The 18,805-nt window shown below is 40.6% G+C and overlaps 1 protein-coding gene across 1 annotated transcript; it reads left to right on the plus strand.

Annotated features, from left to right (window-relative positions):
• The first annotated feature begins 8,722 nt into the window (after positions 1–8,722).
• LOC137268509 (dimethylaniline monooxygenase [N-oxide-forming] 2-like) lies at positions 8,723–17,351 on the plus strand. Its single transcript, XM_067803075.1, has 6 exons — positions 8,723–8,840; positions 10,580–11,035; positions 12,522–12,577; positions 12,776–13,163; positions 13,777–14,015; positions 14,351–17,351. The coding sequence occupies exons 1-6, from the start codon at positions 8,723–8,725 to the stop codon at positions 14,672–14,674; spliced, it is 1,581 nt and encodes a 526-aa protein (XP_067659176.1). The 3' UTR covers positions 14,675–17,351.
• The last annotated feature ends 1,454 nt before the right edge of the window (positions 17,352–18,805 follow it).

Raw genomic sequence — 18,805 nt, forward strand, 5'->3', positions numbered from 1 at the left:
GAAAGAGCAAATCATCTGACAATTACTGTAAAGTCCAATTTGATTTTTCTTTAGGCTAAGTCCAAATTCTTGGAAATCAGAAAAATATAAATGCTACAAGTGTGTAAATAGCACAAGGCAAAACTTTATGTTCTGTTTCATATATCGACCAAGTTTTGTTTACAGATATTTACCCGGTGTTTGAGTTGTGCTCCGGAAACGAAACCAATCCCTCCCATTTGAGTCTAAAGTCGAATCGCTTCCACAGAAAAGGAGACAAATAACAATGCCCAAAATCTGCAAATAACGGAGGGCACAATTAAGTTTGTGTTTTATATATCTATCAAGTCTTGGAGAAAGATATTGAACAGTTTTCGAGTTGTGTTCCACAAAGGAACGTCACCCCTCCCTTTTGAGACTTTGTCCGAATCGTTTAGATGAAAACCAAGAAAAACAAAAATGCTAAATACCTGCAAGTAGCATAACGCCCCACTTTAGTTTTTATTTCAGGTATCTGCCAAGATTGCTGAAAGATTCTGAACTATTTTCGAGTTATGCTCCGGAAACGAAACCAGTTCCTCCTTTCTGAGACTAAAGCCGAATCGTTTCCATGGAAACTGAAAAAAATATAAATGACAAAAATCTGTAAAAGGCAAACGGCACATCTTTAGCTTGTCACGGTTAAAGAATTTGCCGTGACAAACGATGTAAGAAATCCCCCGTTAACCAGCAAAACAGAACAAAGACAAGTCAAAAACCATTCAAATTTTGTATTATTAGATCTAAGCAAGAGAGCAAGTTAATCAAGTTCACTTGTCAATTTCACAATACTGATTTCAAATACAACTGAGACAAAATGTAAGGCAATGGGTCACAAAATTTAATATAGCAAACTCACCAAAGTCTTAGTGCGAGAGAGAATCAGTTATGCAGAATGTAACACAGTGAGCGGTCTGACGGCGGCTCTGATGATCAAGCGTTGGCAGCGATTGTATACTCCAGTTATGTGTCCCCCGTCTCAACACGGCAACTAGCCTTTATACATATACTCAGTCATTTCCCGAAAGTTCGGGCACATACGACCATCGCCAACACTGTAGAAATCTCTAGCAGTCTCCCGAAAGTAACAAATAGAAAACCAAGGGCAGATAATTTCCGGAGAGCCTGCTGCCAAAATCTTTAAAATGCTGACCATCTATTATACGAAATGTGACCCATCATAATTATTATTCAAAACACTAAACGTTGTGACCCAATAATAATTATTACTTAATAACAAAATATACAGAAAATAGACACTCGTAACAAGCTTATGTTTGATATATCGAGATACAGAACGGTTGTGCTCCGGAAACGAATCGAAGGTCGCCCCTCCCTTTTTGTGACCATGGAAACCAATATGCATAAAAATATATAAATCTGCAACAGCAAAGGCACCACTTTAGTTTCTGTTTCATATATCTACCAAGTTTTGTGGTAAGATATTGGATGATTTTCGAGTTGTACTCAAATAGAAAGGAACCCATCTCTCCCTTTCCGAATCGTTTCCATGAAAACCGAAAAAATATAAATGCTAAAAATATGCAGATAGCAAAAGGCAGCACTTTGGGATCGGCCTCAAATATCTACCATGTTTTGTTAAAACATATTGAACGGTTTTTGAGTTGTGCTCCGAAAACGAAACCGACCTTCCTTTTTTAAGTCCAAATCGTTTCCATGGAAACTGAGAAAAATATTAATGACACAAATCTGCAAATAGCAAAAGGCATCACTTGACGTCTTGTTTCATAAATGTAACACGGGTCATGATAGGGAGACCTGCCCATGAACTTATTATCATCTGTGTATTCACTATTGTAGGAAAAAAGAATGAGGTAAAAATAATCAGCTTATGAAAATGCATACAGTCAGGGACCCGTGAAGGTCCGGGAAACAAAAGGCCTTCGGCAACCCATGCTTGCCATAAGAGGCGACTAACGGGATCGGGTGGTCCAGCTCGCTGACTTGGTTGACACACGTCATCGGTTTCCAGTTGTGCAGATCTATGCTCGTGCTGTTGATCGCTGAATTGTCTTAACCAGACTCGATTATTTGCAGACCGCCACCATATCGCTGGAATATTGCTCAGAGTGGCGTAAAACTAAATTCCCTCACTCAATCGCTCGCTTACAGAGATTATATTGTTAAAGAATTACCTGACTTCCAGTCATGTATAATTGGTATATGGTTACATCGGTTTTGATGGTGTATGTGTATCATCCCCTGAAAAAAACACAACAGTACAGTGGAACAAATATTGTTAAGGGATTAAGGAACAAGTTCTGGTGGAAGTGCTCTCTGAAGTCTAGTCTTAACTGCTGTGCATCATTGTACACCACTCTGGACATGGAAAATCCAACTCTCCAGAAAGATCACAACCACGCACCTGAAGAAGCAAACATCAAGTATGCTAAATGTAGACAGGAGATGAGAAAACAGGCCGCTTCTCCACATGATAAACCTTCTCAGGTTGTTGCTACTGTTGTGGCAGATGCACAGAGAGAGAGGTCCAGATGTAATTGCCCAGCCTTGAAAACACCAAAAGAAGTCTACGATACCACCGCCGTTGCCCAGCAGTTCCATCTGACATCAAAGACTTGACCATTCCAGAAGAGTTTCAAACCAGGCCCAAACCCACAACCATTTCTAATATTTGACAGTGGTCCGGAAGCATAAGAGCTATCGCATTTGCCACACCCGGGGGACTCCATCGCCTTTGTAACTCAACAACTTTGTTTATAGCTGGTAACTTTGCGATGGCACCATCGCTGTTTTCTCAAGTATACGTCACCAAAGTGAGTGTGAGAATAAATGTGGGAAATGATTCTTTCTTTCCTTTTCCTTTTTTTCCCAGCAAAACTTGATTCTTTTTTCGCCTCTTCTCTTCCTGATGTTTTTTTTCCGGTTACCGTATTCGCGGCACTCGGAACAGAACAGTATAAGTTTACTACGCTCAGGCCGGGATACTCAACATAAGAGATACAATCATACAGTCGAGAATACATAACAGAGCTTACATTGAGGATTGTATAGTTTACACCATATTTAGTGTTTGAGAGATGTTTTAAAAGAGGTCTTAAATATTCAAAGATACGTAATCATTGACATATTTAATAGTATCTGTTTCCTATAATCTTTTGTTTACTGCGAAAATGAATCTGTATGCTTAGCTAGCGTTGATGAATAATTTCCATGTTTTACGGTAAAGGTTAAATGTTTCAAATATTTTCTGCAAAAGTTGATGATTTAGGGCTGAATCAGTGGTTCAAAAACGCGAATAACACGATGGACATCCAGAGAAGACCGCTTAACTAAACAGACCGTACAAGTAAACACTATTCTTTGATCGCATCAAATGTCTTCATTAATCATCACTATCAGAGTCTGGTTAACTAAACTCAGAAAAGAAAACAATAACGCTTAAATAAACATGTTATCACGGTCCCTGGAAGTAAATTACTTAACACAAAGAGACTAGATAACTAAATTAGCGATCACCACATAATCCTCTAAGAGGGCGTGTGTCAGTCTCCAGTTCTGTCAAACATACGTAACAGTCCGTCAAGGGACATAAGACTCCACAGAAAAACTCGGGCTATCTGTAGAATGCATTGGAACATTGCAAAGTACATGGTTACAAATGACACGCCACTAGCATATCACACGCGATGTAAATAATGAGCCTTGCGGCACACAATGAACAATTATAAGTGTTAAAAAGAGTGTTGCCGAGATCAGAGCCCATGGGAACTATTAAAAAACTTTAATTAATTGCTTAATGTAAGTAAACACGTCATTAAAACATTTTTGACATTTTATAGTAGCAATAATTCTATCGTAATCACGTATTAATTCTTCCATGACCTGTTCCGTATTTACCTGGTATGTATTTTCTGTCCCCATTTTTGCGGACGAGACCCTTTGGTGAGGAGTTGATACCTCAGACTATGGTCAGCCTCATGCCATGCTCACGTGGATTATTCAAAGAGTCTTTTCTATTTGTTTAATTTATATATTTTTTGCTTTAGTCTTATTAAATCTTTATTTATTTTATATTCTTTCATTTTATTTGTTTTTGTTTATTTTTTAGTTGTTGTGGGTGGGGTGTGTGTTAATGTTCGATCACACAAAGGATAAATTCGTATTCTGTACCTTCTCATCGATCACGTCCTCATAAAGAGGAATATAATTGTATATTACACTGTTAACCATGTCAAAAGCTTTCCAAGCCAACTCACCGAAGTGTGTTTTAGCTGTATCACCGAAGGCTGTCTTACCTCTATTATATAAGGTTGTCCAAATTCGCCTTTCTTGACTCAACAATTTATAACTAAATTGACCATTGTACTCTAGAGAAGAAAATGTATGGATCTGTGTTTGTCATGTGGACGCAGGAAGATCCGTGTTAAACAATCAATTGTCTTTAATACCATGAGTTTACAAATACATGCAAGACATTATAGGGAAGTTTTTCAGAAATATATCACACTTCAGACTATGGTTTGAAAGAAATCCATTAAGTATGTATGGATAAACTTATCATGTTATATTGGCAGACATTATGACGGAAAGAGTTAATATTTCGTAACTATGAGTTTCAGATAGGGCTGACATTTAGTAGTTCTGGGGTTAGTGAGTATGGTTTTACGCCACCTCTAGCAGTATTCCAGCAGTAACACGATAATGTGTCCGGTCTTCTGCAACCCATATTTGTCGAAAGTGGCAACGAGATCGGCTCGCGGACTGAGGTGATCGTAAGTCACTAAGGAAACCTTATTGCAGTGTTAAATGGAAGATGACAATAACCTCAGTTAAGGCTGCTTCGTGAAAGGAACCCTTGTTGACGTATGTCTTCGAAGTCGATGCTGTTGATATCAGTCACTAGATCGTCTGATCAGGACTCGATTCTTTGCAGATCGGTCATATCGGTGGTTTATTGCTGACTGCGACGTTAAAAAAGACAGACATTAATTCAGTAGAGACATGAAATTCTTCACACATTAGCTTGTACTTGTGAACAAAAGCTCGAGTCGAAGAAGAGGATGTGATGTTCCCAAACTAATGAAACATTTACTTGCTCGAAAATTCGTGACCAGGGGATAGGATTCATTACATCTATCGTTGTCGGTTGATCATGGATACAAATAGCAATTCTCGACGTCGAAGATACATCAACAGTTAAGCATAGTATCAGTACAAGGCATATGAAGGCATGTGGCCCTGTGCGTAGAGATCAGGTCTACTTTGACGGAGCACTAAGGTGGTCCAAAGTCATCAAGGTAACCTTATCTAACCTTTGAAACATATGCACAACCACCTCGTTCATGTATGCCCTGATCGGACTGTCGTGAATTGCAAAAAAGACACCCCATTAAATACGAGATCATACTGTAACAATACTTCCAATGCATTCCTTTGAATTTCAGTGGGCGCTGAAATTTCCGATTTCGTTCTAATCTACTAGGATGAACTTGCATGTGAACGTACTTAGGTGGGGAAATATATGTAAATTTTCAAATTTGCAAACGTTGACACATGTTGTATATTTATGTATCATACCGGATATCATGGGTATGTATATGAACGGTATGTATATGAACGGTATGTATATGAACGGTATGTATATGTACATGTTATATGTGCTCGGGTCCGATGATCATATATTTCCATAATGTGAAGAACGTGGTCCATGTGATTTCATTTTCACAGATTTTAGTACGTTTGAACTCAACGTTCACATGACCTCATTATTCTTATCACCCACAAAAAGCAGTATTACGTAAGCTAACACGCCTTATTAAGCTGCACTGGCTCTTGCAAAGAGTATCAGTTACGCCTTTTCTGTGATGTTTGCATATCCGGTGAGGGGCATGTTTCAGTGACGAACAAAGGGAGATGCGTTGCCCTTTTGTCCTTGCTGGTGTCCTCAGCTATCCCAACAAAATAACAATTTATTTCTCTCGGGTCACACCAACACGTACGTCTGTTCAGCTCGTGCATCACTACTGAAAAATTCTTTTGACAGTACATAATTGGAATATTATTGCCCTGCATGTGACCTTCCTTAATAGTCTCACGGTGCCTGAACCATCCTTTTTTCTCCATCCGCTCAATATTTGCTGTAATAACGCAATACATAAACTAACGCAGAAGTACACGACAACAAACAATGCCATATGGAATTATACATTCTGTGAGACATGAAATAGAACAGACTGTTTATCGTGTAGCGATTATGACCGGACATCACAGACGGATGCGTTCTTTGAATATAAATCCGAAGGGTGCTTCTTACTACATATTAGACTTTACTTCTTTGCCAGGAGTAACCGCATTTGAGGATTTTGTTTACTCCCAGGCTTTACTTTTTGTAAGCAAGACCTATTTCCCGGTTTTACTGTTTGTAAATAAGACCTCATCCTAACCTAAATCAACATCAACACTCAAATTCTGATGATCTGTGAGTGTTTGAAATCACCTGAAAGTATCTGCAAATATCAAGTTTAAAGTGGATATGTTTTCCCTAGCAGGAACGGAACCGTCGAGTTAGTAAACGGACGCTCTACATCAGGCCACCTGTTAACTTATCTGTTTATAGATAGGCCTGTTGTCATTACATTGATTTCACTGGCGCTTCAGTTACTATTGTGTAGCTTCATTACATGATCATCTCATTATCCACCGTTGACTGTTTATATGTATAATAAAGCGCTCCTCCTTGGTTACGGTTGGTAAAGTAAGCCCTCGGTCATTGCGCTCTCGGTTTTACTTCTCCCAACCCTCCGGTATCGGGTCATACTTCCCCAACCATAATCTCGGAGTCGTGCTTTATGCTACACGCATAGCTTAGGCATGTGGGATCCCCGTGCCTTTTGTGAAATTCGTCTTTGATTGTCCGGTTTCAAATGACGACCCGTAATCTTAGAGTAAATATCACACAAGTACATGTGATGTCGCACGGCTGTAAGTATCCCAGTCGTAGAGGTCATTCCCACAAGATGTATACTCTGTTTGGAGCAGGCCTATGACTATTTTCATTTTCAGAAAGCTTTTGACAATATTGGACGCATTGATATATGGAAAAAGGTACTAGTACAAGGTATTGGTCAGTTAATTCAAATTTGTGTTAACATGTACTGTGCTATTCATTCACATGGTACTTACTCATAACAGTTTCCATGTCTTATTGGTGTCCGCCAAGGAGAAACTCTCTCCTCCTTGCTATCCGCACTGTTCTTAACGATTTGGAATCGGTTTTACTTTCTCAAAACTGTCCCGGTCTTTCTGCTGCGTCTATGCCACTCAACTGACTGTTATACATGTTTATCATGTTATTGGCGCTTCTTTATGCCGACGACACAGTAATATTAGCCTTCAAAAAAGCTTAGTAAAGGTTGCTTCGTGAAAGAAAATCTGGACCCTGGTCACAAATCAAGCGACCGGTTACATTCTTCACAGAGAGTTGTTCTATACTCCTTGACCAATGGTTATATATCAGCGTTTTGAGCTTTCAATATGTATGGATAAATGTGTAATATAAATGGACTATTATTATTTTTACAGATAGGAGTTGCATGATCAAAGGGTGTTCGGGTGATCCTGGTACAATCAGGCTGGTAAAGTCCATCATTAGCTCAGGTCCCTTGCCCCCGTCTATATGCAGCCCAGACAGCAAATGGGACTCTTCTCCCAGGAAACGCTGCCAAGTCAGACCCAACACGAACCTCCCGGAGAATATGAAGACTCCTCAACACTGCAGCCTTCTGCATTACCCAGAGTGTCAGAATGGCTGTGCTCCCAGTGGAGAACTCGGACACTCTCCTGATCTCCGCCAAGAGATCGGGAGGTACCAACCATGTGCACCAAGAGCAATGGGGAGTCTCACGACAGTGTTCATGGGATGCAAGCGAGACATTTCAAAGGCGAGGTCCGCATACTTACTCGCCAATAACGTTGCTGTCAAAAAACCCAGAAAATTTACTGATATAAATATATTCTACGGCTTTATAAAAAAAGATTGGTTAGCAGGAATTCTGCTCAGACTGCATATGGGCCTTTTCCTCAGAAGTTTGAAAGCATCTTTTTGCATGACCCTCTCAACATGTTCATGGATGGAGATGGTAGTAAAAGCAACGAGCCAGGCCATCAGATCTTTTAATATATGATGTTTGTGCCAGGGAAAGGCATCCACCTACAAGGTGTTGGACAGTCTCTGTAAATCCATTAGACAGTCGGCATTTCACGTCAATATTTATTGAAGAATAACGTTTAGGCCATTCTTATCTACTATAATTTCCACATTCAGCTGAAACCATCCCTATACAGCGAAAAGAGTGCCGATGATCTCCATGCCGCAAGGGCACGTTCCAAGGCACCTCACATAACACGAGTTATTACCCAAGCAGCCTGTACAGTTTAGGGTTATCAGATGCTATCTGGGGGGAAAATGTTCAATTCGGAATATGCTAATGTATGGCGGAACTTACAAGGTAGAAATGCACAGCTGGCCGACGTTTAATTGCCTTGACATCTGTCTCATGAATGGGTCCCATATGCATAAACCCAACCGTGTCTGAAAAAAATATATTCATGCTGAAATCCGATTTAGCCAGCACATATCCGTTCAGTTTATTCATGAGCATTTACTGCTCATTTACTGCTCGACTTAGTCATTTTTTAAATATCAATCTAGCCCAGGAAAGCCATGGCCGCCAGGAAGAGAGTTGCCATCGTTGGAGCAGGCCTATCCGGTTTGGTGGCCATCAAGTCGTGTTTGGAAGAAGACTTGGAGCCCGTGTGCTTTGAACAATATGACAACTTTGGTATGTTCCGACAGGTGTATGTGTGACTATTTATTCAAGTGTGAGTATGTGATTGAGGGTTCATGTCTGAGTATGTGACAGAGGGTCTAAGTGTGTACGTGACAGTGGATTCAAGTGTGTGTACATGACAGTAGATTCAAAAGTATGTGTTTGACAGTGGATTCAAGTGTGTGTCCTTACCCCTGGATTCAAGTGTGTGTATTTGACAGTGGGTTCAAATGTGTGTACTTGACTGTGAATTCAAGCATGTGTATGTGACAGTACATTCAAGTTTGTGTATGTGACAGTGGGTTCAAGTGCGTGTAAGTGACAGCGGATTGATGTGTGTTTATTTGACAGCGAGTTCAAGTATCTGTGTCTGACAGTCGATTTAAGTGTTTGTACTTTACAGTGGGTTGAAGTGTGTATATTTGAAAGTGGATTGAAGTGCGTGTACTTGACAGTGAATTGAAGTGTGTGTGTTTGGCAGTGGATTGAAGTGTGTGTGTTTGGCAGTGGATTGAAGTGTGTGTATGTGACAGCGGGCTTAAATGTGTGTATTTAACAGTGGGTCAGGTACGTGCACGTGACAGTGGATCCAAGTGTGTGTATGTGACAGCGGGCTTAAATGTGTGTATTTAACAATGGGTCAGGTACGTGTACGTGACACTGGATCCAAGTGTGTGTATGTGACAGCGGGCTTAAATGTGTGTATTTAACAGTGGGTCAGGTACGTGTACGTGACAGTGGATTCAAGTGTGTGTATGTGACAGTGGGCTTAAATGTGTGTATTTAACAGTGGGTCAGGTACGTGTACGTGACAGTGGGTTCAAGTTTGGGTATGTGACAGCGGGCTTAAATGTGTGTATTTAACAGTGGGTCAGGTACGTGTACGTGACAGTGGATTCAAGTGTGTGTATGTGACAGCGGGCTCAAGGATGTGTATGGGTCCGTGCGCCAAGTGCTGTGTATGACAGAGGGTCAAGTGTATGTATATGACCGTGGGGTCACGTGTGGTTTTGACTGTGAGTTCAAGTGTGTGTGTTGACAGTGGGTTCAATAGTGTGTCTGAAGCTGTGTTGTCAGAACCGAGCATGTGGCATGTGTCAAGTATGAGTATGTGTGTTTTGGCCAAGTGCACATGTAATGGGTTAATATATCATAAAAATAAAATTATGAAAGACGTGCAGTTACCCCCAAATCGACTAGTCACTCCAGTATCTACATGTTCGCATTGAGTTATTAAAAACTGAATGGAATACGTGCTTCAGTCTCATTGGTTATTTTTTAGGATTCAAATTTGGGAATCTTCTCTTTATTTTACTGTGAAAGTGTGCGTTTATCACACTGGATATTCGGATAGGCAGATCAGAAATGACAATGATGTGCAAAAGCGTCTCTCTACATTCAACTTGAGAAGCCGAGTTCAGTTGTTCAATTTCACTGGCATGGGATAAAACCCCTCAACCTCCCCGGGCTTATTCAGTGACATTTCTTGTAGAAATGATTGATCAAAGAGAGACGCTTTGGCACCAACCTTAGCAATCCGCCCGCTCTATAACCGTTTTACTGTCCTACGGCAAAAAAGTATAAAACTTTTATCCGTGTCAAACAAATTTCATGAAAACTCGGGAATGTACTCGCGTTAGATCGTAGAATACCATTACTGAGTATTCATTTCATATGCCTTACAATGCATTGGGGCTCGTGTGGTGTCCTAGTTACTGGAAAAGTTCGCAAAACGATTGTTGTCTTTGCAGGGGGACTTTGGTACTTCACGGAGGAGTACAGGGAAGGTCAAGGGGCAAGAGCCTTCGACAACCTGACAACAAACGTCAGCAAGGAGATGTTCTGCTTCAGTGACTTCCCCTACCCTTCCGACTTCCCGCCATTTCTCACTTGCAGTTTGGTTCATCAGTACACCCAGATGTATATCGAGAAGTTTGGACTCCGCAAGCACATACACCTCAACACCAGAGTAGTCCAAATAAGGAAGTCACGTGACTACAACGTTACCGGAAGATGGGAAGTAGAAACGGAAGAGTCCGAAAAGTCTCAAACAGAAATCTTTGATTTTGTCATGATATGCTCGGGTTTCTATAAGAAACCTCGGTTACCTGACATTGAAGGAATGGATACTTTCAAGGGAACGATTGAGCACTCCCTGAAGTTCAAAAATGCTTTGAAATACCAGGATATGAACGTACTTGTTGTTGGTAAGTAACATCTGTTGCGGTTTTTAAAGCATTATCAGCGAGAACATTTAACTCGTCGTTACAGAATGATCCATCCTAGAGTAATTTGAAATTTTCCAAATTATAGAATCTCCCTTGTTTCTGTCGCTACGGTAGACAAGGTCCCCGTCCGGTGTTCCTATCATCGGAATCATCTTCTGATGTTCCGGAAGTCCAACTACTTATTGTGAGCCACAATATCGGTTTTACAGGTCAATATGATGATGTCGTTTTACTATAAATGACGTTCGTGCAACTTCATGAAAACTTTCTGAGCTTTACATGATTGTTTCATTCACTGCACAAAACAGAAGTTATTTGAAACGTTATAAAGCTAACACTTAATTAACATGTTGTATGAAATTTGATGTAACGTGTGGGAAGTGGAACCTGCACTTTTTCACAATGAACTTACTCACTTTTAGCATGCTTTTTGACACCTAACGGTCTCTTGTGGAGAACTCGTCAGCTTCAACCTAAACTGCATGTTCGTCATGCCACGTCTTACAGAAAATCAGCGTCTCCACGCAGTGGGTATGTTAGAGACTGGAATGGCCAAATATAAAGTGGCCAGACATTTTGGTGCCCATTGAAACACCATCTCATCTCCCTGGAAACGTTTCTAACATGATGGAAATACGAATGATTTTCCTAAGACCGAACGTCCAAGCGTGACGTCACGTCAGCAAGACAACCATATTCGGTTGACCCATGTAAGGAATGATTCCATACTACCTGTCTGACTGCTCGGACTATTCCTGGCTTATGTCCAGTCAGCTCCAGGACATTACGTAGCCGAGGGGAGTACAACTTCCGGGCACGACGACCTCCAATAAGTCCAATTTTACGCCAGCGTTACCGATGGGCAGGGTTACCTGGTGCAGACAACCTACAGTCCAGGCGACACGATTGGGATGGTGTTTCGCTCACTGACGAATCGAAATTGCATCTGGACAGCTCAGACGGCAGAGCAAGGGTATAGTGACGGCGAAGTGAACTATACGCTGACGCGTGTGTTGTTCAACTTAGACAGTTTGGTGGCGAAAGCATTGTGGTATGGGAGACATGACATGTCATGGCCGGGTACAGGTATTCTCGAAGGTCTGCGATACAGGAATGAGATCACTGGATCTCATTCAAGTACAGAGACATACGTTCATGCCTCAGAAAGATAATGCCAGTCCACACATCTCTCCTGTTGTGAGAGATTTCCTGAGACAGCAAAACATTCAGGTGCTCCTCTGGCCACCTATTTCTTCAGTATCGATCACGCTTTGGATGAACTGGGGCGACGTTTAAGTCAACTCCAGAATCAACCACTGACGTTAACTGAATGGGGACAAACGTCAAACATTATCCAGGGTCTCTTTAATCACTTTGCGTCATGTACACGTTGTCATTGTCAAGCCCGCATCAACGCAAATGGTGAGCGATACTGAACTTGTGAACTGTATTTTATATGTTTAAGGAAATTCAAATTCCTCTGGAGATTTGGCTGCAGAGGCTGCACGCTACGCACGTCAGGTAAGCATTTCCACAAAATCATTATATGATTGCGCCTACATTTTCAACCCCGATAAATACAAGTTATAGAGATGTGTGTACAAACAGTTTTTGTTGCGACGTTGGGGAGCGTTAACATTAAAGTCTAGAAAGGCAAGAAAATTGCCCAACTAAAAGCGGCATAGAACTAAACTCACCCATTCTTGAATTTTTGTGCAGGTGTATTACAGTGTGGGAGAGGGAATGTGGATGATTCCAGCGTGTGCGGAAAACGGGACGCCTTACGATCTTCTCCTCGTTACAAGATGCAATGCTTCGTCAGGAGCAAAGTTTTCAAAGGCCACTGCAGACATTTGTAACAGGAGATTTGATCATGTTCTTAACGGACTAGCCCCATCAAATCCTTCAAAGAGCAGAATCATGGTGAACGATAAAGTCCAGTACAACATCGTGAGTGGGAGGATTAGAGTTGTCGAAACCCTAACTCGTATTGGACCCCATGAAGCTGAATTTGAAGATGGCACTATCCTCAAGAACGTGGACGCTATCTTATTTGCAACTGGATATGAACTCTCTGTAGACTTCCTTCAGGAACCCTTGATAGGAGGTAAGGATGGCAGAATTATATCACCAATCATGCAAATTCTTGTCGAATCTGCGTTATTGTGTTTGTTTATTTGTTGCTTAACGACGCATTAAGCAGTATTCCAGCTATATGACGACGGTTTGTAAATAATCGAGGTAGGACCAGGAGATCCAATGGTCAACAGCATGGGCATACATCTACGCAAATGGGATACAGTTAATCAACCACATTGGCAAACCTGACCACCCGACCCCTTTACTCGCTTCTAAAAACAAGCTCGATTGATGAAGATCAATTCTAACCCGGACCTTCACGGTCCTATGTAATTACGTCTGTACATAGTTGTCTTCTTGTCTTGTTGCCTACGACCATGCGTTGTTACAAACGTTGCTCCTTGGTCAACAGTAATTTCTGAATCAGAAACGTAAGATCTGTTCTCTTCTTAAAACTTCACGCATTTGCCCTAAGGTAATATATGCAAAGCGAATCATATAGTTTAGCATTATTCACATAACCACAAATATCAAATATTAGGGTTAAGATATTATACAAAGTTTCAGTGTGGTAATAATTTGCGATATGTTTGTTATTGGAAACATTAGCGGCGACAATTAAGCTACACTTCTATCTGCAGAAAAGGGCAAGCTGAGTCTGTACAAGATGATGTTCCCATTGTGGCAACATAACACATTGGCACTGGTGGGCTGTGTTGACTCGGACGGGTCTTTCACGCCTTTAGCTGACCTGCAAGCTCGTATCGCCGCAAGGGTATTCGCTGGTTCTCACAAACTTCCTCCCATGGAAGCCATGACGGAGGAGGCGGAAAAGAGAAATTCATATTTACTCCAGCGATATGGGCGCTACAAATATCTGGTTGGTAGTTTATAAAAGTGACGTCACATTATCTACAAAATCTAAAACTGTATATATTTAAAAGTATTCTGATAGTTATCAATTTAGTTAATACAAAATACGTTCTTCCTCTGTGACCTTTCCAACACAACCACAGCCTACAGAAAGACACTGGGCTGTTTGTCCGTCTGTTTGTTTTTTAGCGCCGCAATATTCCAGTTATTTCCGGCGGTCTGTAGATAACCGAGTCTTGACCATATAATCCTTTGATGAACAGCATGAACATCAAAAACTCGGGTGTAACTTCGAAGGTGTTCCCACATTGGTTTTGTTAATGGGAAACCGTTATATTCCAGATGCCAAATGTAGTCTACAGGGATGAACTTGCAGCGGAACTGGGCGTGGCCCCTTCCTGGTGGGACCTGATCAAGGCCGGACCCCGACTGGCCTATCAGTACTACTATGGCCCTAACCTTCCTTATTTCCTCCGACTGTGGGGGCCTCATCAATGGAGCGGAGCAAGGGACGCCATAAACAATGCCGCAATACATGGACACTATGCCAAACAAATGAGACAAGTCAAACGACCAGATCTTGGGTATTCCAGCTGCATGCCAGGATTGATTCTTGTGTCTACTGTCGTCATCTTACTGGCTGCAATGTACAGCTATATGCTGTGACGGTGTGCGGACAAAACCTCCAGTGCACAAAAGCACCCTAAGACTAAAAACACCCCTTACTAAGGCTTAGGACTAAAACGACCCCACCTTGTTGGACTACCAGTTATAATTATATATAATGTATCCTTATTTTATTCGTATTATCCGAGAGGCGGTTAGGAGTGTTACGCAGACATTGAAATACTCCTCATATTATGGCTTTCGTGTTCAAGTTATCGTTGTCTAGAGGCAGGGATGTCTGTTCGAGTTTTACATGTGATTTACGTGAAAACATGAAATGGTTCCTAATCACAAGTACGCGTAAAAAACCCTCAACACGAGGATATGATATAGGCTCAATGTAACTCGAACGTTCATTTTGTTTATTGAAAATATAACGTTTTATTATTATCCCCCGCAACTTCATTGTTGCGGGGGATATAGAAATGAATTGTGTTTGCCCGCCATGATAGCTTAACCAATTTTAGTACACATGTCAAGCATGATCTTTGGGGCTTACAGTAGTGATTTTTTTCTTTTCCTTTATGTGTTATGTAATTAGTAGACATATTCATGAAGAGCATTTTGCCGTTGGAGGGGATATTGATCACTTTGTCTTCTGGTTTCGTTTCACGTTTGTCGTTTACCAACAAATGTTATTCACGTTGTTTTGTGAAATGCCTTGTCCTTATAAGGAAGTAGTTAACTGTTATCGTTGATAGCTTCTGTGAGGACAAACCATCGGAGACAGACGAAGAAATTGATTTGGTCAAAAGACAGTCATAAACCATTACTGCCTTGGAAAACGTTTGAAAACTGCTCATGTACAGGTTTGAATCCATTAATATGGGTTATTTTTGTCAATGACAAATGGTGTTAAATAATTCAAAATAACTTAGTAATTACCAAACTTTATTATCACATTTCCATTAAGTCTTTGAATTTATTTCTCCTGGTTTATTATGAGAGTGAGTGAGTAAATTTAGATTTGCGCTCAGCAACATTCCATCTATATGGCGGAGGTCTGTAAATAATCGTGTCTGAACCAGGCAATCCACTGATCAACAGTATGAGCATCGATCTAGGCAATTGGGAACCGATGACACGTCTCAACCAATTCAGCGACCTGGACCACACCACCCCGTTAGTCTCCTCGGTCAGTTTATCAACTGTCTCAACATAAACCTTTCTCTCACTTTTCCTGTTTCTGATTTTGGGTTACCGTCCGTACGAAATGGGGAATGTACAGTCACTCTTTCCACTTCTCCCCCCAAAAAACGCTCTGTGGAATTCAGTGAACTTATACATGGGTTTTCTTTGCACTCTGATGATGTAATCTCATATTTTGTTGTATTATATTGATATTTAGAGGCATTTTGCTGAATTTCTCCTTCGACCATAGTATAATAGGGAGTCTATCCACTTCTCCCCTGAAACTGCTCATCAAAACTCTCACGGACTTCTACGTGTCTTTCGTAGGGACTCTGAAAGTGTCCATTTCATGTTTTTGTATGCAGTTTCTTAATATTTATCACTTTTACAGATGTTTGAACTTTTGTTCTATTCAGCATGTTCATTCCATCCCGCGGGATGTATGTTATCCACTTCTCCTCAAAAACTACTTTAGATTACATTTAGGTTACACATGTGCTTTATAGGGACTGTAAAAGTGTGCTTCTCACAGTTTGATTATGTCTATTTTTTATTATGCATGTTTCCAATTTTAATGCCGTTTGAACTGTTTACATTTTGTTGAATTTCTCTCTGAATATAGTGTTATGGATTGCGTTGGCGGAGCGAATTAGGGGTTTATGATGTAAGCAGCAAAATGAATATCACTTTACTAAAAAGCCCATTGACTGCTCAGCTCAAGAAAGAGTTCATCGACAAATACTACATTCCTTAGGGACCGTTCATAATTTATGGCTAAGGGGGACATTATGGGGGTGGGTTGGGGTGTCACCTCACCCTATTTGTTCAGGGGAGGTAGGGGTCATCAACCGTGTACACACTGATTTTGTACATGACAAGCAAGGGAGGTCATTTACTTTGTACATTCATTTTAGTGGGGATGGGGGTGTGGCATTCACGTTGTACATGCAACTCCATGAAAATCATCATCAGCCCACCCACCCCACCCCAGCCGTAGGTTCATGAATTATGACCGGTCCCTTACGCAAGCATTTTGTTGTATTATTGTCCCCTACAGACGATCTAAACTGTCGATGTACGATGTATTCAAATTAGGGCTAGTGTAAAGCTCGATAGTCGTAAATATCGTCAATGGGAGTCATTATTTATGACCATCGATATGGAAACTGAGTAATCGATGATATCGCACATGAACCATTGTGATGGAATGATTTTGTAATTTACTCGGGTCTTTTGTTTATTCGTGGGTTACTCTAAAAGTACGTGCAGTACGTCGTTTTGCTGGCAATATAAGTCTCTCTGTGTCACCACTTACGTTTGATGTGAAACAAGATGGCTTCTTCAACTGTCTTACTCATTTGTGCTAGAGGCTATTTCTCCGATATTTATCGATATTCGTACGATATTCATTTAACTATGATGGATCTGTATGATCTCTGTTGATAATTCAAGTAGAGTACTCTATAACTGTTTTACACATTTTAATGACGGTATCAACTGAATGTAAGTGGACTTTTATACCAAAAATAAAATCTTTTGAAATAGCCACTGGTTGATATTATTTCGTGGTCTGGACTGTAAAATAAGTTTAGTTTCCACCAAACTATCAAACTTCAGAAGTTGTGCCCTTCGGAGGAAAGAACACGGGTTCAGTTTGGAGGAATTCTGAGACATGTTTTCGCTGGAAACTTGCTCATTTTGTTTCCATGTGGGGAATTAAACCGAGGTCTTCAGCGAAACTAGCAAACGCTTTAACCACTTGGCTACTCCACCGCCCACTGGCGATAATAAAGAGGTACTGGTTGCTTTCTGATCCTAGTTGTCCGGGAGTTGCTCTTTGAAGTGAAGATATATCCGTTTAAAAAGCCCATTCGCACTGACCACGTGTTTGTATTTTGAACACTGGTTGAGTATGTATGTATGTATGTATGTATGTATGTATGTATGTATGTATGTATGTATGTATGTATGTATGTATGTATGTATGTATGTATGTATGTATGTATGTATGTATGCGGTTACAGCAAAGATAAATGTCACCACATACTTGGGGAAAACAATAGTGCAAGCCTTAATTAATTGCACAAGGATCATGTATCAAATTGCAGAAAAGCATGTGCAAATACCGTACATGTGAACAGCTACGATTTGGTGTAAAGGTTTGACAATAATCTTTTCAGCGTTACCAATTTGTTTTACAAATATCAGTTCATGTATAATCAGTACCTTACAAAACTATGGATCATTTGCAAAATCTAGCTGAGAGCAGCGGACTGAAGCAAGAGGCTACATTTACATTAGAGAGTCTAAACTTGTGACAGGTAGTATATGAAGGCCAGTTTTAGTATCCTTCACCGTGATAATGCCTCGGATATAGCTACAAGCTGTGTAAAGCAATACTCGACCATTCACTTTCAGTATGATTGTTTTCCATCCAACTGCATTAAAATGACAATTCGGATGAAGACACGTCAGATTGTCAAGTGCTTTATTGTCATTCAAACAAGTTGACAGGTACATAAAAAATAATTTTTCGGGTAACAGCTTGAGTATAACGGAAGGCTGTTATTGTTTATTGTTATGCAATAAACCAGATGTGGCTTTCTATAACGGTGCCAGTGTTCATACAGGTTGAAAAGATTATTTTCTTGTCAATGACATAAGACATTCTCCCTTTGTATTATTTAATTACGACAACATCATTTAGTGGGTTATGCCTATAAAACCAGCATACAATCGGTCATACACACATGTGCATGCATTCAGACTGATAAGTGCAATATGCTTGATCGTGACGCTGCACCTCATTTCACTTCACCTCTTTTAACTTTAAGCCGGAACTGGCATTATTGTGCTAAGGGACGCAACCATGTAAGGCCGGACGGTGACCGCCCGAGGCAACCAGTCCACCTGACTAGCCTGAATATATATCCAAGAATATATATATATAATATTGATAGTAACAAATGAACGCATTTAAATGATAAGGAGTCCTAGTGA

Source organism: Haliotis asinina, chromosome 16 (genome assembly GCF_037392515.1).
Source record: "Haliotis asinina isolate JCU_RB_2024 chromosome 16, JCU_Hal_asi_v2, whole genome shotgun sequence".
Classification (NCBI taxonomy): Eukaryota; Metazoa; Mollusca; class Gastropoda; order Lepetellida; family Haliotidae; genus Haliotis; species Haliotis asinina.